This window comes from Cinclus cinclus, chromosome 9, assembly GCF_963662255.1.
Source record: "Cinclus cinclus chromosome 9, bCinCin1.1, whole genome shotgun sequence".
NCBI lineage: Eukaryota > Metazoa > Chordata > Aves > Passeriformes > Cinclidae > Cinclus > Cinclus cinclus.
In genome coordinates this window covers 6,541,730-6,565,512 of record NC_085054.1, presented here as the reverse complement: position 1 = coordinate 6,565,512, position 23,783 = coordinate 6,541,730, and the positions used below count along the sequence as shown (strand labels likewise).

The following is a 23,783-nucleotide window of genomic DNA, read 5'->3' as shown; positions in this document are numbered from 1 at the left end:
CGCTCCGCCTCAGTCGCGCCGGACGTGAGGACGAGCCCGGCCCCGGCAGCGACCTCGGGGCGGGCGGTTCTTCGGGCCGTCCTCTCCGCTCAGGAAGTGGAAGGGACGTCGGAAGCAGCCGCGGGGTGGCGGGGCCGGGAGCGCGGCCGGGCGCGCATGGGGGATGCAGAGCGCCCCGCGGGGCGGGCGGCACCGCCGGAGCCGCCGCGGCCGCCGCGCCTGAGCTGAGCGGCTCCGCCTCCGCGGGGGGAGGCGGCGGCGGTGGGGCCGGAGGGGAGAGCCATCCCCGCGGCGGCCGCGGCCGCCCGTTCCCCGCGGCGGAGCAGGAGGATGCGGCCCGGCGCGGGGCTCTAAGCGATGGAGGGGGTCCTGTACAAGTGGACCAACTATCTAGCAGGTAGGCGGGGGGCCGGGCCGGGGGGGCGGTGGCGAGGCGAGCCTCGGTCTCGGCCGCGATGCGCCGCTGCTGCCGCTGCCTCGGGGGATCCCGGCGTCCCGCGGGCGGCCGGAGCTGTCGGTAAAACGCCTCGGCTGAAGACGTTTGTGCTCGGAGCCAAGCCCCGGCGAGCGGCCCTGAGGCGGCGGTCGCCTGGAGCCGCTCCGGGGCCGGGCCGGGCCGAGGGACGCGCCCGGCGGAGCGGCGCCAGCGCTCCCCGATCTCGCCCGGTGCGGGCCGGAGCCGGGCGAACCCGCTGCTCCCGGCAGCCGCACGGGCGAGCTGTGCCCGACCCTGGCCTTCTGCCGAGCCCCTCTCGCCCCTCTCTGGGCTGCGCCTTGCCGAGTTAGTCGGAGACTCTCAGCAGGACGGGGAGCTCTTGTATCCTAGCCTGGAAAACGCACCATGAACTTCACTTCCATTAAATGCGTTTTTGGAAGCGCTGCAGACAGAAAGTGCAGCAAATGCCAGCTTTTGCCTGGTTTTGTTTGGCTGATTCTTTGCTGTAGTAGAGACACCATCTCTCTCTGGAGCAGGGAGCGGGCAGGCGGTGGTGTCAAGGTGAAACATTTCTCCTCTGACACCGCGATAGGTCTAATTGTTTCTTCTAAGCAGATCAGCGTTGGATCACATACCGTACTTAATGCTGCCTCTTGTTACACTGCTTTGGCAGTATCTGCTTTGTCCTCTGGTTCTTCAGCACTTCGTATGTGGAATTCTGCTTCAGCATATGAAGGTTTTGAGTGTGGAAAGTTGGTGTAAAACTTGGTTCTGAGGGATTATAAAATGTGGGCCACGTTTTGAGGATTGTATGGATGCGATGTGAAATGAAACGTAGAGCATAATCTTGCATTTTTCAGGGCATTTATGTGTCCACAGATATGGGCCTTCTGGCAAAAGGGAACAGTTGTGCTGTGATTAAATAGGTATTTGATGTCTTTGTCGCTTCTTCACAATAACTATAGAGAAAACACATAGAGGAAAAGTTGTGGTTATGAGAGAAAGAATGAGCACAAGGTTGTTTTCGAAACAATGAAAATTGTCACTTTCACCTGAAAGTCAGGCTTTATATGACCGAGATGTTACTGTAACAAAAGATAAATGGATAAAGGCAATGAGCTCTTGTGGTGTTTGCTCTTCTTTTAATCTGTTGTTTAACTCAACAGCAGCTGTGAATGCTATATACACAACAGACTTAGCACACTCAGCTAACTTCTGCTGAAAGCCATTAGTTCTCTAAACCAGCACACTTCAGAACCCTTCCCTAGGCTTGTACTGGCCAACAAAGAGCATCTGCTCCTGCATTTCAAAATTAGTGTATCAAGGATTACCTACAATCTCCAGAATGTAAGAGGAGAGCATTTTTAAAAAAAATAATCTAATAATGTTAGTAAAATGTTTAAATTTCATTACCATCTGCCTTATTACTCTGCTATCTGTATAGTATCTGTTTTTGTGGCTGAAAATAGGCCATAGTACTTGTCATTAATGATAGACACCAAGCAGCAAAGGAGCTTGCTGAAGTGTTCAGAAAGCATTTAGTTTCTTCCTTCATTAAAAGCAAACCAGACATACAACTGTCTTTTTTAAAATTTTTTTTTTCTCCTCGAATAAGAATTTGTGAAGTACAAATTTGTTAAATATTTTCTCAGATGTAGGGAGGATACTGCCTAGTTTGAAATTACAAGAGTTGTTCTTGTTCTTTGGCTTGTTTCTGTGAGGCACTTGGCCTTTTAAGTCCTTTGCTTCTGTTTATTTCCAATACTAGAATAATGTGAGGGTGGAATGGTCATTCATATAGGTTCCCTTTTCAGCAGAATAAGACTGTTTCGACAAGCATTTACAGGAGATAAAGAGAGTACAGAGTCCATGTCTTGCAACAGAATGTAGCAGAAAAAAAATTCCTTGCATTTTTGAGTTGCATTTTACAGGACAGAGTCTTCTGAATTGCATATTCTTTGAGTGCTAGTTTTGATGTACACACACCATTTGAAATATTTCCTGTATGAGTTCTTACCTTTTAGTGTTTGCAGTTTTTAACATTTTGCTTTTAAATTTGAGTGTGGATGTGCTTTTTAGTTGCCACTCTGCATTGAAAAAGACATGTATGCTTACTGTAACAGCTAGTAAACAACAAAAAAAGATGCAATACACAGTTACATGTTATTATATCTTTATCGTGGAATGGTAAAGTGATTCAATGCAGCCTGGTCTTACTTTTCTTGAATTAGTGTTACAGCTGTAATGATGCTGGTGCTGGAGAGTGTCCACAGAAGGGCAGTGGAGCTGGTGAAGGGTCTAGAGAATGATCATACCAGGACCAGCTGTGCCAGCTGAGGGGGCTCAGCCTGGAGAAAGGGAGGCTCGGGGGTGACCTTATCACTCTACAACTCCCTGACAGGAGGTTGGAGCCAGGTCAGGCTCAGCCTCTCCTTACAAATAACAAGTGACAGAATGAGAGGAAATGGCTTCAGTCAGCACTACGGGAGTTTCAGGTTGGGCATCAGGGGGAAATTCTTCATGGAAAGGGTTGCATTGGAACAGACTGCCCAGGGAGGTGGTCATCACCTGGAGGTGTCTAAGGAACAACTAACTAACTGCATGTGGTCCTTAGTGCTTGGTCTAGTTGACAAGGTGGTGATTGGTTAAAAGTTGGACTAGTTGATCTTGGAGATATTTTCCAACTTTTAATGATTCTCTAATGCTATGACTAGTATGAAGCCTGTAGCTGATTTCTGAGTCTGGTACCCGATTTAGCCTTCTGTGTTAAAATACAGTGCTGCTGGATGGCCTCAATTTGCTCTGCTGGGATGGCAACTGGAAAGCACCCTGGGCCACACTGTCATATTGCCAAATACCTAGAGGGCTTGGCCACACAGTTTTTGGCATTCCAAACTCTAAACCAAGCAGGAAGTTAAAGTTTGGTGTCAAGTTGTAAATTACAGGAATAATCTGCTCCTGTTCAACTGACCCAGAGTATAATGGGCCAGTGTAATTGTTGCACTTTACTGGAATATTTTAGTGCTATGTTATTTGTAGAAATGGAGAAAGTGTCAGTACGTAAGTGTGAAATACAAAGTTTTCACTGAAATACAGTAGGTGAAGGAGAACATTGCATAGCAGTTGGTGGCATCTGTTATTTATTTGTATCTTACAAATAAGTTACTACAATCTTAGAAAAATCTGCCTGAAAAATATATTTGAATGAGAATGGTTTTTCAGGTGTATGTAATTTAACAACCTTGAAAACAGGATTCCATGGTGACTAAATTAAAATTTAATTTTTACCTTGACTGGAATAGAGTGAAAACAAGAAAAATGCTGATCTTGCACCCAAAAGGAATGGGAGTGGAATAACTGTATAACACTGGTTATAGCGTGGGTCTGATCTTCAGACTACACAGATTGTTTATTTCCTGGTGTGTTACAAGAGTAATTTAATGTTTGCCTCTTTTTTTTAAGCTTTAACATCCAAAGACATGAATTTGATTTGCAATTTAGGAATTAGACTAAACTTTCTCTTTCACATTTTTGATCTCTCTAGGTTGGCAGCCTCGGTGGTTTGTTTTAGACAATGGGATATTGTCATATTATGATTCCCAGGATGATGTTTGCAAAGGCAGCAAAGGAAGTATAAAGATGGCTGTGTGTGAAATAAAAGGTAAGAATTCATAGATCTCTGCTTAAGAAAAATGTAGCTGCCATCAAAATAGAAAAGATCACCAATCATACATTTTTGCATCACATGTTTTTCCTCCTCTGTTTTTGTTTACCTGTAGTCCAGTGTGTCACCTTTATAGTTTATAAATAATAATGAATTTGAATAGAGTTCTGTTTTGAGATTTAGAACACACCATATATTACTTTTTGTTTTTAATAGTTACATGCATGTGATTCATGCTTGAAGTTATGTCAGCTAGCTATTTAGTTCTACTGCTTTTTCCTCTTACCAGAGATAGAGACTGAATCATGAAAGCCAGTTTTCCAGGAGAGCAGCAGCAGTGATCCAAAAGTGGAGATTCTTACAAACCAGAAGTGTTTAATCTTTTTTTTTTTTCCTGAGTACTTTTTACTTTTGTCACTGTTAGCAGCTGTGCACATGCACAGGTGATGGGTGTATTTGGGACAGTAAGGGAACTGTTTGTTCCAAAGTAAGAGTTTAGACTTTGTGTATTCCTAACTGTAGGTCAGCCTCCTTGGCTAATAGCAAGGTGTTTCCTGGCTTCCTGTTGCTGTTAACTATGATCTTTTTCTCAGATCCTCACAGGTGACTCAGCTTGTGATGTGAGTACTTTGATATTAAGAAGTGGAACTTGTTTTATATGGGCCACCAAGTATTTTTCATGTGGTAACTCCTTTTTGTTAGTGTTTCTTCAGTGCAGATGGAATCAGTGATGTAAAGAGGGGAGAATCACTTCCTAAATTTTTTTTTTATTCTGCCATTCCAGTTGCTTTTGCTTGTTACTTTGTTCTTTTGGTGAAGGAAAGGGGGAGAAAGGTTGAGCAGCTTTGGGCTTTTCCTTACTTAGCAATGGTGCATTGTGATTTGCTGATTTACTGTGGGATTATCATAAGCATTTAAAAACACTTTGAGTGGTATTTAATAAATGATTGTTACTGAGTTGAAGTTATTATTATTTCAATTTTTTTTTTTTTTAAATCACAAGTTCATGCAACAGACAACACAAGAATGGAGCTAATCATCCCAGGGGAGCAGCATTTCTATATGAAAGCAGTTAATGCAGCTGAAAGGCAAAGATGGCTGGTAGCACTGGGGAGTGCAAAAGCCTGTTTAGCAGATACCAGAACAAAAAAAGAAAAAGGTATGTGTGTTATCTAGAGTAGATCACTTCTTCACATAATCATAGTGCAAATATTGTCACACAAAGTCAGTATTATTGTCTTTTAATATAAATTGTTATTATTTCTAGTCATTTCTATGGTCAATTCTCCCTCAGTATTAGAGTTAGAAGTCACCTGCATTGACCTCTTGTATCTTAAGAAGCTGAACTACCAGCAAGGTGGTTTTGTCACTAGAATAAACATATTGTTTGTAGCTGCTGTGAAGATATTTTGTTTCTCTGTTACCATAACTGTTGACAGTAACTATTTTTTTCCATAATTTTTCTTGGATGGCTTAATGGCTTAACCATTTCCAGCCACTCTTGGGGTTTGCGTAAGTTTTAGCCAGTAATTTTTTTCAACATTACATGGCAGCTAAGATTTTAACTTGATTTTTCCTGATAATATGCCTTTTTCATAATAATAATTAAATTAGCATCAGTTATCCAAAAGTACTGTCTGCTTCAAGTATAATTCTTGATTCATTGCAGAATCCAGTTTTCTTCAAAATTAAATTAATTTTCTTCAAAATTAATTTCTTCAAAATTAATTTCAATCAATTTTTTCTTCGAAATTATTAATTTATTAAAATTAATAAAATTAAGGAAGTTTAAGTGGATTTTAAAATTGATATTTAAATGAAAAGTCCTTAAAATTACATGTATGTACATTGTATGCAATAAATTGACATTTCCTTTTTTTGCCATAGAAATAAGTGAAACCAATGAATCTCTTAAAACCAAAATGTCCGAACTTCGTCTCTACTGTGATCTTTTAATGCAGCAAGTTCATACAATACAAGAATTTGTTCAGCATGATGAGACTCGCTCTCCTTCCAGCATTGAGGTGCACAATTCTAGAATTTCTTTTAATTCCATTATATAATACACCTCAAGTTGCTGTCGATGTCTTAAACCTCATTCATCTCCCCAGTTTTGGGAGACTTAACCTAATGTCAGTTTTTCAATGCCTGTGTGTAGATGCACTAATAGTGATTTTCTGTGTGTAAAGTACCTAGATGGTTTAACTGTAATTGTGCCAGCTGTCAGGAACCAGATGTGTTTCTGAGCCATTTGGTTGAAAAGCCAGAGGAGCTATCATATGAGCAGTACAATATTTTGTCTTTGTTTTTCATCTCTATTCAAGTAGTTGAAACAGTCTTAATTTGTCCATTCTTACTTATGTGGGAAGGTATTCCATTTTTTTATTCCATTCAATTTTTATTTTTTATTAGTGTTTTTACTAGTGTTTTATTAGTGTTCCAGGCATTGGAAACATGTAGTGTAGATATCTATCTCTGAATGTGCACAAGTGCAATACTGGAATGTATTCCTGCTTTTGAATGGAAGGACTGGAAATTATGAATGGCTTCATTCTTTGCACTCTTGAGCAGCGTGTGAACAATGTTGTTGGTCCTTTAGTGCAAAGGAGTTGACACTTAGTCACAACAGAGCAAGTTTTCAGTTTAGGGAAGTGAAATGGACCTGCAGCTCCTTGCTCTAGAGTGGTAAAACTGTTCACACTTTCTGCTCCAAATCATGTGTTTCACTGAATGATCTTCTGAGTTAGTCACTCTGAGACAAGTTTTGCAGTAAGGCATTGTAGGTTGGTACCCTAAAGAAACTCAGATGTCAGAATGAAATTGCAATGCTGTTACATTTGTTTTCTTAAATTGGCTTTATGGTCAGTTTGATTTAAAAAATGGGAAGTGTACTTTCTTAGTGGTAATGAGGGAAATTAGTGTCTCTGGGAGAGGTGGTGGAGGAAAGTTGTATTTACATATTTTATTTTTTTTTCTTGCTTATGCTTGTGCTTTCATTTATTTTCAGAACATGAATGAAGCCTCTTCCTTGCTTAGTGCCACATGTAATACATTTATCACAACACTTGAAGAATGTGTGAAGATTGCTAATGCCAAGTTTAAACCAGAAATGTTCCAGCTGCCTCACCCTGATCCCTTGGTTTCTCCTGTGTCACCATCACCTATTCAAATGGTTTAGACATTTTGAAATGTTATCTTAGAATTCTAAGTGTTATACTGGTGGTTGGACTGGGGTGGTAGAAAGCTATGCTATTGTTATGTGCTATGATGTCAACAGTTGAAATCTTGGCTGTATTATAAATCAGTACTGGTCCCAAATATAAATCAGTTTTCCATTTTCAGTCTTTACATCATCAGAGTAATTTATTGTATATGTCAAAGCCCTGTAATGAGGTATCTCATAAATGAATGAGGTTTAACTTTTCCTCAGTTCAACTGTTTGGGTTTTTTTAGAGTGCTTAACTGTACACTGATCATAAAAATTACATAACTGCACCTGCTGCTTAAGTGCTTTGTGACTTGAAGCACTTCAGTGAGATAGCATGTATTGCAGTGTATGTAAGTCAAGATGTTTGTATTAATATATCATTCCCTTATTTAACAAAAAGATATCTATAATGATAAAGATACTACTTATGTAACTATTCACTATTGAGTAATTCCCTTAGAAGGACAGTCTATGGGGAATCAAATACTTTCTCAGTTCTGTGTATGTATTCCAAGATGAGCTATATTGTACAGTTTTGTTATGGGAATCTCTTTCTTTCCATATGGATCTTTCATCTCATTATCTTCAATCATTTTACTTACAAAGCTGATCATTACTATTTAAAATAATACCTTTCTTTGATATGCACAGAGATTTGACAGTGATAGCAGAGAAAGGAATCAAGAAGCATAATTTGGCTTTATTGTGTAATGACGAATGTTAACGTCCATTTGGTAAAGGAAAAATGTCTTGATATTCTGTATATCATAGCAATTAACAATGGCTCCTTGAGGAGCATCGGTGAAAGAGGGAATGAATTCCATAGATAGGAGGTAGCATCTTTTTGTAGTAAACTGTTTCCTGTGTGAATGTTTGAAAACTTTTAATATTGATGGCAATCCATCTGTTTTTATATATTTAAATCAGATTTTTAACTGGGAGTGGTTGCTTTTTATAAAAACATATTGCCATCTCTCTTTATAAAGACTGTAAATAAAGTGAAAATAATGTAGATATCCATATAATTCTTCTGAGTAGCTTGTGACATTTTTGGTGTTGTTTGTTCTTTGGAATTTTTTTCCCCCCTAGATGAAGCGTTCCATTAGCCACCCTGGTCCTTGCTATTCAGAAAGGTAATTTTCTATTTACTTAAGCTTTTTTCTTGTATCTCGAAAGACCTCCCTGAACTTGCTAGCATTAAAAAAAAAGTGAGAAGAATTGTTTGCTTGAGGAAAAAAATAAAAATCATAAATCGATCTAATTTTGAAAATAAAAGGTGCAGATTACCAGCTGTCAGTGACAGCTGATATTTTTAATACAGTACCAAAATTTCATCATGCTAGAAGCTTTATACAAATCGCTTGTTTTGACAAGTTCATGAAATTAAGAGCTTAAAATGCTATAACATTCTTTTTCAGTCAGTATTTCAGATTCTTAAATTATTTCCTTCATTTTATTTCCACTTTCAGGTGTTGCAGTTCTGAAATTAAGATTGTTGACTGTGCTGTTTTTAGTCTGCTATAGTAGACTAGTATAGTAAAAAGCATTGATACTCACAATTTAATCTAAGCACCGAAGTTATTTCAAATTCAAAGTATATAAAATCTGTGTGGGTTGGAAATAACCAAAGTTATTTCAAATTTAAAGTATATAAAATTTGTGTGGGTTGTTACAGATTTTGCTTACTAATGGATCTCATTTCCTTTGGAGGATTAATCACTCTGTAAAAGAACCAGGTTCATCTCTTCACCGATTTTCTCAGCGGCGCAGAAGAACATACTCGGATACAGAATCTTACAGTGATACACTTTCTGAAGATTCTCAGAGTAAGTTTGAAAGGGAGAGAGTTTTCTTTTTATCTTTCAGTACAGTTTATATCCCTTTTTAGAGCATCTGTTCTAGCACTGATACTGACACGAGGAAAAAAGTTTTATTTGTAAGATTCTTTTATTACAAATCAGAGCACTTGTATAGTTTGTAACCTGGTTGTCTTGTGGTGGCTTCCATCCATATTACAAATGATCTTGCAGCTGGAGCAGCTGTATTGAAATCAGTGGGACTACTGGCAAGATAAAATTAAGGCATACCCAGAAAAGGGATATTTGTCCTAATAGACTCTCACACAAATTATTTTCTGGTAAGTGATGTGGAATAATGCTGTTTGCCACCTGCTTATTGTCACAGAAGAAATTCTCCTTTTTTTGACTTCTGTGAGTTGCAGGGGTAGTTTTCACTCAGTGCATTGTGGAAAGATGGTTCATGTCAGTGGCTTCTTACCTTTTGTAGAGAACAGCACTGCTCTGAAGGCACACAGCCTTGCCAGTAATAAAGATCATGATCATAATTTAGTCCCTTGTGATCAGATGGGCTGACTTAGTAGCCAGTTCTTCTGTGGCTTTTTCCCACTGAATCTTGTTGGAATTTTTACTCCATTATAACTCCTCTCAAGCAGACATCAACTTGACTAGTTCTTCTGATTGCTTATATATAGGAAATACTTTGCAAATACAGTAATTGACATATTGGATGATACTTTTGGGGATTGAAAATTAAATACTTAATTGATCTCTTTACAGGATCTGCTCATTGTTCTAGAAGTGTTGTCAATGGAGATCTGGTATCATCAACCATTCCTGAAGAAAGTAAATCAGTGTCAAAGGAAAGATCTGAACTGGAAGAGGCTCTTTCATCCTTTTCCTCCTAAAGCAACTGAAAGTATTAAATTTTCTATAAATAACGCTATGCAAATGCTGCTGTAATTATACTGTTGTTATAGGAAGTAGTTATTTCCCTTTTTAGAAGGATTTCTCTGCACTTTATAGAATAACATAAATACTATCTTTGAAGTGTATTTTATCTTTCTATAGTTTATTTGCAAGAGTATTTTCCTAATATTTCACAGTTTGAATGTGCATTTTTTGGAACAAATGATGGCTTTAACAGATAAGCATCCACATTTGTAAATGCAGCTCTTTTTAAAGTGTGGAGGTCTGACCAATACGTTAGTAAACAAACATTATAAACTTCAGCGAAAAGTTTTCATTTTTTTGGAGAAAATGCAACTTGTGCCATGGGCCTCTTGGTCATTTGTACCAGTTCATCCACCTGGAGCTGTGATAGCCCCACAATGGCTTTTTTTTTTTGCCAGTGTAAGGGCTGAGGGAATGGGCACTAATGGCTCTGCTCCAGCAGCTTGACGGTAATCGACATTGCCGCCTTTAAAAACACAAGGATATACATTATCCAGTCCTTATTTTTAGGCAATGAAAGTAGAAATATGTAGTGTATTTTTCTAAACAAATGTATAAAAATAACTTAATACGAAGTATTTGTACCAAACCTGGGATATTTAATAGTTTTTATTTATTTATTCTTTTTTGCATCAAAAATTTCTACCTACTTTCACTACTAAAGGTCTAAAGATCTACTAAAAAGCTTCAAAATGTGTATAAATTGTTTCTGGGGTGTGTAACATTGCAAGTTATTAATACAGTACTGTTAAGATTTAATCTGCTTACTTAAGATATGTTTTTAGCAAAGTACGATTAAAAACAAGAGCTGAAACATTAGTCTGTTCCAAGCTGCTGTTGTAATGAATATTTGTATCTATACTTGTTTTATTTATGACATATTTATACAAAAGGAAGTATCTGTTTTTGCAACTCCTTTATATCATTTGAGGGTGGTACACATCAGAAGATGGATTCTGCTCTCAGCTACATCAGTGTAAATTTGCATTAACTGTAAGTGAGGTCAGAGTCTGACTCTCTTTATTATTAATGAGTAATATAGTATAATAGTGCCTACTAGCACCTTGGTCAAGAAGGGTGTTAATGTTAGCATTGTAAGCTTTTGGGGATTTTTTGGGTGCTTGTTTTGGGATGAACTTGATTGATAAAGTCTTAGCTGTAGAGCACTTGAAGCAAGCCATTTGCTGTTCTTGATTTCCACAATTGCTGAATAAATGTACAGGGTTTTTTGTACTCAAGCACATACCAAAATCTGTTTTTATAATCAGATCTTTAATTTGGTTTAACTAGTCTTCCTTTTGTGTATATAAATAATTTGAAGCAGGCTGGAAAGAACAGATGGGAATGTGAGCTTTCCTTATAAATTTTTGGAATGTTGATTTATCTAAATCAAAATAGGTCCACATGTCAAGGAAAAACATATGAGCTGTTGGCCTTATATAAAATGCCAGTTTATAAACCATTATGTTGGGTTCAAGTGGAATTGAGTGGCTTGTAAAAGGGGTTTGTGGACACCAGCTCAGAGCTGTCATTTGTGCTCAGTTCTGTCAGTTTTCATGCAAACTGGCATATGCATATCAGCCAGACACATGCTTGTACATTTTTTTTTTCTGAATGTTTGCTTTAATGCGTTCTGTATGACACGACAATTGTAAAAATAAGTATTAAAGAAAATGTTCAGAGAAGTAAACTACATAATGCAATGAGAGTGGTGTCTTGAATAATAAGCTGTCAGAGGTGCTTTTTGAAGTTCCATTGAGGTTTCTGCCAGGTTCTGCAGTGTTCATTACATGTCAAAACGACAGATACCTTTTTCTGCTTTCAACTACTATGAAGAAAAGAGGTTGGACTCCACATTGTGCAAAACCAAAGTGAATGTAGTAGTAAGTAATAGTTTTGAATACTGCCCAGAAGACAAAAGTTTTCTTGATCAGATCCAAGCATAAAATTTGCATGTAATTGATTCAGTTGTTTTGGGTTTTTCTAGGTCCACAGAACCATAATTTCAGCTTTATGTATATATGTGTGATACGTTTCTATTAAATCAGCCTTGCTATAGATACCTGTGCCAAACATCCTAAAATGTATTTCAGTGAAATTCAGTGAAATAGTGAAGATGATATGGTGTCCTACTTTTGGTAACTGGGGTTAAGAAATCATTTCTGAAAATTATCTGGCTGAATCACAATGATCCATACATAGTAAGACTGAAAAATACCTGGCTGCTTTAACATATTTAATTTCCAAGTTTATGGGAAAGCTTATCAGGAGTGACTGATTGTGTCATTTGTTCTAGTGCAGAATGAGAGCTGAACCTCAACTGAATAGGTACATGGTACTTCTAGTTTTGATGTACATTCATCTGAAGAAGTCAATCTGCAACCAGTTCAAATTTCTAAAAAGCATTCATCACTTAAAGAATATAAGTACAGGACATATATTTAGGTGGAAAGCAGTAACTTCAGTTATATCTCTGAAGTTTCTGTTTCTAATTATCTGATGTTAGAATGCTTAGAAATGACCAGCTTCCATTATATAGAATTAATGGTAAGGCACTCAATGATTTGGAGAGCTGTGAATACTGAGATTACAATGTTCAGGGGCTTTAAAGTAGTGTAAATTAATGGTTGTGTGTTTTTCAACTTAGTAATTCAGCTTTACTTTTTAAACTTTTTTTCCTCGGAGAAAGCAATTTTTGGGCTAGGAATACTTCCACGGTTACTACTGCAAAGAGTTTCCTTAATTCCTTAAAAATTGAAATCACACTGATCTGTTTTTGTTAAGGTTATTTTCACAAATTATAAACTTGAGTTTCACCCCACCCCTATCACTTTAAGTATTCTATTGTAGCTGTTTTTCATGTTGGTGTAAATTAGAAACTTTCAAAAGGGGTGTGGTACTTGAATGAAGGAAGTGTCTATGCCTGAAAACCAGCTAAAAGGCAATAAAATGAATCTCTCAGTGTTATTGTGGGTCTCCACCATCACAGTTATTTTTCTCAGGCTACCACATGTAAAATGTTAGTAGAAAATACATAGCTCTAAGTAGGATTTATACAGCAGCTCACAGAGCTTTGGTAAAGCTTTGTTTTTTCCTTATGCATCAGCATTCAGGAAACATGAATGTCAGTTTATATAGTTAGAAATCCCAGTTAGAAATCCTAGACCTGGATATAAGATGTAAATAATTCAAAATGTTTATTTCTTTTCACCCAGAGACTGCTTAATCTATTGTCTTGAAAAATGTTATTCTTAGGGATGTGTTCTGTGAAATGGAATATTGAAGCTTTAGGTTGTGAGTTCAGCAATGTCACTCTAGATTAGCATTTGCTTAGCAGTCTTGTGGAAAAACACTGGCTCAGCTGGTCGGCCTGCAAAATTATCTATTCAAGCTGTGTTTCAGCAAAGCCCCTAAGTATTTTAAATCCTATTTTTAGACATGTGAGTGACTCATCTGACAAAAGTGGTTGCTTAAAGTGCTGTGCAGAGTTGGGCCAGAGAGGTACTGGCAGGATGAACTTGCTTACACTGCCACAGTAGCGTGCTTCCTCTTCATCGACTGGGTGGTTTGAGACTCAGCAGAGGCCATGTAAGATTGAGTTTCCAGTAGCCTTTTTGTAGTACAGGCCATGGTTAAATCTGCAGATCCTATCTAATACTATCTCTTTCTGCTGAGATTATTAAATATCTAGTGTGTTTTTATATTAGTTTCATGATGTGCCTGTGTACACAAGTTACTTGTACATAGGCATTTTTGTGTCTTGTACTGAGTTTGTTGGTTGGGGTGTTTTTAAACATCTAAAGAAATGAGAATTAGAAGCTTTTTTTTGGGGGGGGGGTCCCTCTTTGAATGGTTTAAAGATTAAAATACACAGCCTTTTTTGCTTAGTTTTTATTCTTTTTTTACTTTTCTCCTTAAGGATGAAATATCATGCACTCTTAAACTGTTTCATATTTATAATTCCTCCTTCCATCACTTAAAAAATTTTGGATTTTGGCCTCACCCAGAGCTAGCTCTTCTGAAATCCTTATTTTTACTTTAGTCCTTGTTTTGTCCCTATTTCTTTGCATAATTTGGATAGATAAGTGGTTGATAATATATAGGGTTATAGGAAATCATAAAAAAAGGTTCTATAGTGAGTCTTTTTGGAATAGGTTTTAAAACATTCTATTTGCTTTGTTACTTCTGATAAACTTGAGTCTTTAGGTTTTTTTAGTATTAGTGGTATGCTGAGAGTCACAATGATGCATCATGGTTGACATGACTTGCTCCACTTCAGAGAATTTCACAGATCCTGAAGTGTTGCATTTCTGTGAATGTGTTTGCTCTCGAGCGTTTCTTACCAAGTGAATTCTAGAAGAAGACTTGCTCCTTTGAACTTGATACCTTTTTCCTCGTAGATAACACATCCTAATCCCTCCCACAACCCCCAAATGTGAAGACAGTCTTTGCTCTGACAGATACGTCAGCTGAATTGTGGGATGAAGAATTGATTAATCACTCAGTGGGAAGTGACAACTTGTTGGTCCAGGTAATTAGGGTCAACTAGTCTATACTAGTTGCAGCTGCCAAAAAAACAAGACTGTAGAGGAAAGTCTGGAAATAACAGAGGGATAAGAACAGCACAAAGCTTAGGCATGTGCTAGAATTTATCCTTTGTCAATGAAGAGCCTATGAAGAATTTTTTTTTTTTTTAAGTGATCTTTTCCAAGGCTGACTGGTGGACAGGCTGCTTCTGATAGATGGCTGGATTGTCAACAGTTAAGTACCTGGTTTACATTGGAGAACTGCATTCCTACCTCATCTTTTGTTTCAGCAACTCTTTTTCTGTAGTGCAGTACAGGAACTGTAAAAACAGCATGATAAATAAAGAAGGAATCACAGACTTTTATGGTGCAGAAAGCATGCTTTATTTCAAATGAACAATTCTATCTCAAGGAGGTTCAACAGCTACCAAGCTCTATTACTACATTAGGAGAACTAAAGCAAATTGAAGTGCAGGCTGGTATTTGATGTTATAGCAACAGTTTGTTTTCAAACTGTGGTTCACTGCTTAGTTGCCTGGAAGTGACTACTGGGTGTCTAATACTAACACACAAACTCAATCACTGCACCCTAAGAACCTCCGAGATGGGGTACTGCTGCTGCACTTGAATACCTAAATAGCTTTGTTGAGTAAGGGGATGGCCAGGTGATGTTACTTTTTTAAAAGCTATTCAGGCAGTCAATATGTCAGAAACAGTACACAGTGGGTGAACAAAGTGCTGGCCGCTTGCACTTTGTCCAGAAATTGTCAGTCAGGTATGAAAATTATGACATGATCAGATTCAATGTAAAACATTAAAGCAATGCTTACAGGAGGGTAATTGCAAACATCACTAATGCCTTACATTTCTGATTCAACATAAATATTTGTGCACATATGAAATACTGTGCACAGTATCACGTTTTAGGTGTAGGTAATCTTCAACAGGGAGCCTCTCTACCTGTTGAGGCATTCTTAGACATCAACAATGAGTTGAGGCGCAAAAAATTAGTTAAATGTTGAGCAGGGTAGTCGTTTGCTAGGAAACTTTCCCCTGCCAACTGTTCCAAAAGTTACGTTTCGTATGTCGTAAAATAAACGGTACAAAACTTCATAACCGTTAACTTCGGCTATATACAGTATGTACATGTCAGTGTAAAAAGCATTTTAAATTCTTAGGTCAATAATGACTATAAGTCATAATGTATAGATCTGGACTTTGTCTCGTTCAGGTAGGTAAAAAAATATTTTTCTTTTATATTTACATATCAGATATTTCAGTCCATATATGAATCACTTGTAAAAATACAAGTGTAAATAATACAGATTAAGCTCTCTAAGGTGATCGGATATTTATATTCACAGTGGCAGAATCGGTACCAAATTCATTCCCTAAATTCAGAGTATAAAGTCCACCGTCGTTCTTCTGGACACCCATGATGATCAGGGTGGTTAGATCTTCACTGGTTTCGATGTGGAATCTACCTTGCTGGTCCTGACTGGTAATTTTTCTCCCTCTGCAGTACCATGTTATTTCAGGAGCAGGTTCACCCGAAAAGGCACAGGATAGTGTGAGAACTTTTCCTTCCTCAATGCTGATGTCAGATGGGAGAGCTTCAATTTTGGGTGGTACTCCTTTATAAAATAGGAGAAGAAATATCAAATTAGACTGTTTTCACTAAGCCATGCAGCAGCTTTACTCTGAGGACTACTTCAGGATAGCTGAAGCACTAACTCTACCAATAATTGTAATGCTCACCTCTGAGACCTGATTTAAGCATTTTACTAGTTGAACTCTCCAGTTGAGCCATGCTAGATTTTCCCATAATACTGCTGGAGCTCATCTCTACAAAGGATTCTTTCATGGAGGACATGCTTTTGGCAGACATGCTTTCAAATTTCATTTCAGTCATGCTGCTACTGCTGAAACTGCTGAATGAAGCCTCTTGTTTAGAAGAAGCCATTTGAAAGGACTGAGAAGAAAAACTTTCGTGCATGCTTGCGTCGCCACTGGTCTTCAATACTACCTCTTTCGGAGGTTCTTCAACTAGAGCTGAGGAGCATTGCAAACATAGAAGGAAAAAGCAACAACATCACATTAACGAACAAAGTCATGCAGTTCTGTATGGTTAATTTTACAGAAATGAAGAAGACGGCATACTTTGCTTTCAATGGAAAACTGCAGTGGAGTATACAATTGTTTGCAATCATTTGATTCAAGATATCCAAATCACAAGCAGAAATTCAGAAATTACAAAATAGGCCATGAAACTTACAGTATGTATGAGCTTCAAGGAAAAACATACATACTTAAGAGAAAACAGGTCATCACACAGTATTTCTAATTAGAAGCATTACTAGAATTAGACACTGAGAAATTTTTTGTGTTCAGTTAATATTTCTAGAAGCTGTGAAACATTTTCAAGTACATAAAAACACAGAATAGTAAAATCTGTATTTCACTGCATTGTTCTGTAGCTGTAAAGGGCAACAGGAAATCTCAATCACTGCAGCTTTGCTTTAAACTCAAACACAGTCATGCAAGCAAATCACAGCCACATCTTGATGCTAGGAACTGGGATAGAGTATAGGCAATAAAACAGTAAGCCCAGTTCAATTAAGTTGCCATAAAATTTTTTAACCGTGGAATGACTTCGTTTTATTGTAACAGGTTTTGTTAGCAAACGAGGAAAAAACTATTACCAGCACCAAGGTCTTAACATACTCATCCTAGAACAAATGCTCATAGCTTTCTCGTTACATGCACCTGTTGATGTAATAACATACCTCTGTGCTACTCTGTGGGTGTTAAAAAGATTTCTAATGCTGTTTTAGGGCTCTATATGTAATATACAAATGAAAGATGAACTTCTTAAAATACTGAAGTCGACATTGCCAGTAGATTTTTATTGTAAAGTCATTTTAGTAGACACATCACAGCAAAAAAGTTGTGATTATTCTGAACACAGGAAACCAAAGAACAAACTTACGGAGTACAGTCAAAGATGCTGTAGCAGAACACTGCCCGTGGTAATTTTTTGCCTTGACTGTGTATTTTCCAGTGTCACTCACTGCTGCATTTCGAATCTCAAGAGAATATATATTTTTAGAGCGAGATACTCTGAGGTGCGATGAAACTGCAATCTAAGGAGGGGAACAAAAATGGTTTCATTAAGATCAATTTTATGAATAAGTCTAATTTTTCCAGTAAATATATTAAATAATTACTTACAGGTTGATTATTCTTTAACCACTCAACTTCAGGAGAAGGCTCCCCAGAAACTTCACAGGTCAACAACACATCTTGTCCTTCATTGACATTTTGAGACTTTGGCTGCATGATGAATGCTGGTTCACTGGAGTGCTCTTTAGAAAGGGTCACAACATACTGGCATTTAATAATGCCTTCATCAGTTTTGCCCTCACAGGTGAGTATACCTTCATCCTTATTACTGGCCTTTTTGATAGTTAGTGTGTGATCACTTCCAGAAACACCGTATCTGTAATCATCTGAATTTCTGAGTTCCATTCCATTCAGCACCCATTTTACTTCAGAGGCACCAGGAATGTTGGCTTTCAATGTCACTTTCTGTCCTTCAGACACTGTCATTTTAGTTGAAGAAGCTGTAATTTCTGCTTTCAATTGTTTGACATCTTCCGTAACAACTGACTTTTTAATGACTTCTTGAACTGCAGATTTCTCTTCAGTTGCCACTACTGATTTCTTCTGGGTAGAAACCGTAAGTAACTCATCTTCTTTCTGAACTGTTTTGTGAGACTCAGATACACCTCTTACCTGGGAATGAATATTTTTAAATACTTGGCCGGTAAACTGAAAATTAGTTTTTGAAACACCTCCTTCCCCAATAATTTCACAGGTGTATTCTCCTTTATCAGATTCCATGAGCTCATGGATTTTGAGCTCATAAGTGCCATCTGCTGCATAATGAAACTTGAAATGATGGTCTTCTTTCAGTTTTTTACCATCCTTATACCAAGCCACTTCTCTGACACTTAAAACATTGCTTTCAACTGCACAGGATAATTTTACCTTATCTCCAAGAGTTTCTACTTTGAGATGCTGTTTTATCTTTGGTGGAGAAGCAGCTGGCAATTGTACTTTCTCTGTTGGTACCATTTTTTCTCCAGGTGGTGACTTAGCTTTTGGGGGACTGCTAATGGGTTCAGGAGATTTAACTCGTTTAGGAGACTTAACTGGCTCTGGTGACTTTACACGAGGCTCAGGAGATTTAATCCTTGGAGGTGATGTAATTGTTTTTTCAGGAATTTTTGTTCTTTGAATGGTCAAAGTAAAATGGGCTTCCTGTCTTCCTTCAGAGTTTTCCACCACAACAGTGTAACTTCCTTCATCTGATACCTGGACAGAAGAAATTTCCAAGGTAGACTTGTACTGTGTTCGTGTTACTTGGAAGCGCCTTGAAGAAACAATAGGTTGACCTGCACGGAGCCATGTTATTGTTGGTGCTGGTTCACCATCAACATCACAGGAAAATCTTGCAGTCTCCCCTTCAGAAACTGTGATTGACCGTGGCTTTGTAAGGATTGTTGCTGGAAGAGTACTTTTAAATGCTTTGTGTGAAGTCGTTTCTTCCAATGATTTTTTCTCAGCTGCAGTGACTTTTTCTTCAGAAGCAGCATAGTGTTCATAGGATAAAAGTGATTCTCTTGTTGATGACACTTCTGATTTGACCTCTCTTACTGAGGAACTTGCTTCTGTTGCAGATGCTTTCTTAAATGAGGAGATTGCATATGCCTCTGTTTTTGTCAAGTCAGGTAAAATTGACCTTGGTACTTCTTCATCTCTCCTCTGGGAAGAGTATGTAGTGTAATCTCCTCCAGTAACATCTAGTGTTGCATAATCAGAGCATTCTCCTTTGTAGTTTGTGCATACAGCTCGGTATGTTCCACTGTCATCAATGTGGCAGTCGAGAATCTCCAGAGTTAATACACCACTTGTATTGGTGAAGTGTATCTTACTGCTCTCTTGGAGCTCAATGCCGTTGTGGTACCACTTCACTTCAGCAGTTGGTTTTGATTGGACATTCAGGATGAACCTAGTATTATGGCCACATGGTACCCGGTGTGAGCGCATCCTCAGGGTAATGCGAGGAGCATGGTCAAGGGTGAAAGGCTGCTGAGTCAGAACTTCGTATTTCCTTTCCATTGTTTTTTGAGTTTTCAGAGCAGATTTCATAGACTCGTATCTAGAAAATATATCAAATCTTGCCATCCTCTCAAACCGGGAGAGAGATCTTTCACTAGAGACTGGGCTAGGTGAGCGTGGTCGAGTTCTCTCTGGTGTTGGGGATCTTCTCTCACTTTCTTCGGGAGGCCGTGAGCGAGGTCGAATTAATTCAGATACAGGACGCATCAACTCAATATAAGTTGGAGAAAGGGATCTTCTTCTCCTTAGTAATCTAGAGGGAGGTGAGAATTCTCTGTGAGCATACTGCACCATTTCTATTTCTTCTTCTTCTTCCGATGCAATCTCAGTTACTTCTCTTTCCCTCCTTCTCCGGAGTCTACTCTTTTCTTCCTCTGCCATGTATTTGAGCTCACTCCTGTACTCAGAGAGTCTCTGATCAGTGCCAATAGGCCGGAGCAATTCTTCATCCTCCCTCTCATCCATTATTCTTTGCTTTTGTTTAGGTGGTCTGTAGGCAGCCCTGTCGTGACGCTGACGAAGCTCTGCATAGCTTGCACTGGTCTCAGCTTTAGTTGGAATGTGATAGCTTGAGTACCTCAGCTCTCTTTTTCTTTCTTCCTCTGAACTGACCTGTGCTTCTGCAGTAGAATATCGAAGGGCAGACAGTTCAAAGCGTGGGGGGCTTCTACTTGGTGGGGAAGCAGAAAAGCCTAACTCCAGCTCTTCTTCAAGGCGAAGTCTTTCCTCTTCAGTTCTCTTCATGGCTAAGTAGTCATCTATTGGCATGAGCAATTCCTCATCAGACAAGTCACCAAGCGATCTCCTTCTTGGTCTGTAGTAATATTCATACTCTGGAGATGGGGTACGCCGGCGTGCTGGCCTCACAATTTCAAGATCATCTTGTGTCAGCTTTGGTATGCGCCATTTAGGCTTGTACTGATCAGAAATGCGTGGCAGTGGCATCACATAGAATTGCTCCCACCTGGAAAGACGTATGCGTTTCTGGCGTTTCTGAACAGTCCTCTCAAGTTTTCCTGGCATTTCATACTGGTCTCGTAGCCTCTTGTACCACTTCATGTCTGACAGAGGCACATAGTGTTTAATGTGCTGATCTTCCTCAAGAGCAGCACGCACATGTTTGCGAGGTTCTGGGATCTCATATGGCATACGAAGCCTCCTTTCCTCCTTCTCCTTCTTTTCTTCTTTCTGTATTTCATATTCACCTTTAACGGTCTTTGAGCTAACGGCTGGTTTATATAGGATAGCAGCTTCTCTGAGAGCCTCTTGTGCAGTTTGTGTCAGTGGAACAGCTTCAACCCCAGAAAGGATTTCTGCCATTCGTAAGGTCTTGTCAATTTGCCTTTGTACATGCTTCTCCCGCTCTTCTTCTGTCTTGTACTCACGCTTGACATATTTCAAGCGTTCAACTTTTAGATAAGCCTGGCAGCTCGTAGATCCAGCACTGTTTGTAGCAGTAACTCTGTAGTAGCCACTGTCTTCTGGTAAAGTATCTCTGATATGCAAAGCATAATAGTCTAAACCTTCATGAATTATATCAAAGTTGGGACCAAAGGATAGAGGTTGACCATCTTTCTCCCATGTCAGTGTTGGTTTTGGCACACCAGATACCCTGATCTCAAAACTGACATTTTGGCCTTCTTGACATTCAGCATTTGCCAGTAGTCTTTTAAACATTGGCCTGAGTGTGGCATCTGCTGGAGGTGGATGTGGAATCACAGTCAGCTTAGCTTTGCAGCTGTCTTCGCCATATTTATTGCGTGCCACAATGCTGTATTCAGCATCATCCTCTTCAGTGACGTTATTGATGACAAGCTGATAAAGACCCTTGTCTGATTCAAAAGTATACTTCTTATCATCATCCCCAGGTTTGATTTTCTGGCCTGATTTGTACCATGTTAAGCGAGGTTCTGGGTGAACTGTTATAGTTACTCCAAACCTGACATTTTCCCCAACATAGGCAGTGCGGTTATACAATGGCAGAGTAAATTCTGGGGGATGCTCTAATAGTCTCATAGTATCGACACGTCGTTTCACTTTTCTAACAGTTCTGCATCTGTAGTGCTCAGACATTTCTCTCACACCTTTAACAAAAAGTTCTGCATAAGAGCTGTCCTCACCATAATCATTTACTACCTTGCATCTGTAGGTACCATCATCTGATTTAGAAACATCTTTGACATACATGGTTGCCACACCATCTTCATATTTGATTTCATATTTCTCATTGCTTTCTAATTGCCTCATACCAAAGTACCATGTGACTTGTGTGGACTCATCATAGTTTTCAATCGTACATACATATTTGGCGTGACCTCCTTCTTCTGCAACGTTATGCTTTATCTGCCCAGCAATAGGCCCAATGTCTATTGGGGCAACTTTAACTTTAGCCACTGTTATGCCTTTCTGGGATCTAATTGCACCTCCACAGGAAATGCGGGCTACTGACACAACGGTGTTCCACTCCTTCTTTACCAGAGTTTGATAGTAACGCCTGTGCCTCAAGGTCTTAATGGTTTTAGTGCTGGTCTTTTCCGTCTGCTGTTTCAGCCACACGTGATTAAGCGCTTCAGCAGCTGTCATCCGAGATTTTCTTTCCTTTACTAGTAGGCGATCAATGAAGTCCATGGCTTCGACACTTATGTCTTTGAATGCTTCATCCTCAAAGCTGTATTCAGCATTTAGAATATTTTCAATAACTTGTTGGTTTGTTTCAGCAATGAAGGGGTTAAGGCCACTGAGCAGTATGTAAGTTAGTGCGCCAACTGACCACATGTCTGTAGCTGTGCTGACCAAGTCATGGTGATGTACCTCAGGTGCATAATATTCAGGAGAAGTGAACTGCAGTCTAAAGCCATCTCCAGGCCTCAACTGTCTGGCTTGACCAAATTCAACAATTTTAATTACAGAGCTTCTTCTTGTGAAGTAAATAATATTGTCTGGTTTAATATCAAAATGTCCAATGCTATGACGGTGTAAAAATTCTAGTGCATCACAGACCTGGCGTACGTAACTTATTATTTCTCTTTCATTAAGTTCAAATGAAGCTGTGCTTATTCTTTCAAAGATGTCAACCCCAGAAATGAATTCAAAGATCATGACCAATTCTTCTAGGCTTTCAAATGATTCATGAAGATACAGGATATTTTGGTGCCTAGCAATGTTTAGGATGGAAATTTCTTTCTTTACCAAAACTTGGTCAGCACCCTTTACTTTGACAAATTTGGCTAGGTAAGTCTTTTTTGAAACTGCCTCAACACAGCGGTGTGCAATGCCAAACTGCCCACGTCCAAGCTCTTCTGCAATCATATATTTGTCATAGAGTTCCTTTGTAGAATAGTGAGCTGCTTTAGCTGCTGTAATTTCTCTGGTTTCATCAACTTCTTCATCATAGTTCATTACTCTGGTCTTATCTTCTTTTGTTACAATTGGATCAGTAGGTTCAGAAGGCTGACTTTGGCCAAACTTGTTCTCTGCAATTACACGGAACTGGTAGGTGGTCTTGCCAAACAGGTTCACCACTGTGTATCGTGTATCACGAGCCTGTGCAACACGAATCCATCGCTCTGCTGTTGTGGCACGTTTTTCAATAATGTAGTTTATGATCCTGCTTCCACCATCAGTAGCCGGTTCATTCCAGGTTAAGTTGACTGAATCCCTTGAAACGTCAGTCACCTTCAGACCTCTTGGTGGATCAGGCACATCAGCCACATCTAATTCAACAGTTTTTTGATCAATTCCAAATCTGTTTTTGGCACAAACAATGTAAAATCCTGCATCTTTTCTGTCAACACCATTTGGAAAAACAAGAGATGTGAATGATCGTGTAACAATGACTTGGTAGTGTCCATTAGTATCAATGAGATCTTGTCCCTTCTGCCATGTGATCACAGGGGGTGGCTTGCCACTGAATGGAATCTTGATGCTCACCACTTCCCCTCGGAGGGCATGAACAGCTCCCATGCCTTCTAAGTTTTTGGGCAAATGAATCTTTGCAGGAACTGGAACAGAAAGA

At 39.0% G+C, this 23,783-nt stretch overlaps 2 protein-coding genes across 2 annotated transcripts in view; one reads left to right on the top strand and one right to left on the bottom strand.

Moving 5' to 3' along the window:
* Positions 1–357: 357 nt before the first annotated feature.
* PLEKHA3 (pleckstrin homology domain containing A3) lies at positions 358–10,881 on the top strand. Its single transcript, XM_062498254.1, has 8 exons — positions 358–397; positions 3,981–4,097; positions 5,104–5,259; positions 5,988–6,124; positions 7,108–7,272; positions 8,398–8,441; positions 9,019–9,134; positions 9,885–10,881. The coding sequence occupies exons 1-8, from the start codon at positions 358–360 to the stop codon at positions 10,010–10,012; spliced, it is 903 nt and encodes a 300-aa protein (XP_062354238.1). The 3' UTR covers positions 10,013–10,881.
* Positions 10,882–15,919: 5,038 nt separating this feature from the next.
* The window catches only part of TTN (titin), a 237,732-nt gene continuing 229,868 nt past the window's right edge, over positions 15,920–23,783 (bottom strand). The window contains exons 298-301 of the mRNA XM_062498574.1: positions 17,816–23,769; positions 17,574–17,727; positions 16,343–16,636; positions 15,920–16,218 (exon numbers count right to left, since the gene is read on the bottom strand). Of these exons, the coding sequence (XP_062354558.1) occupies positions 15,920–16,218; positions 16,343–16,636; positions 17,574–17,727; positions 17,816–23,769 (6,701 nt within the window). The remainder of the gene's footprint in view (positions 16,219–16,342; positions 16,637–17,573; positions 17,728–17,815; positions 23,770–23,783) is intronic.

Bases quoted from the DNA above. Each gene is read 5' to 3' on its own strand.
- PLEKHA3 (XM_062498254.1), top strand. From the start codon at position 358: ATGGAGGGGGTCCTGTACAAGTGGACCAACTATCTAGCAG. The intron at 5,260-5,987 runs GTATGTGTGTTA...TTTTTGCCATAG, and splicing joins CAGAACAAAAAAAGAAAAAG to AAATAAGTGAAACCAATGAA. The intron at 8,442-9,018 runs GTAATTTTCTAT...TTTCCTTTGGAG, and splicing joins GGTCCTTGCTATTCAGAAAG to GATTAATCACTCTGTAAAAG.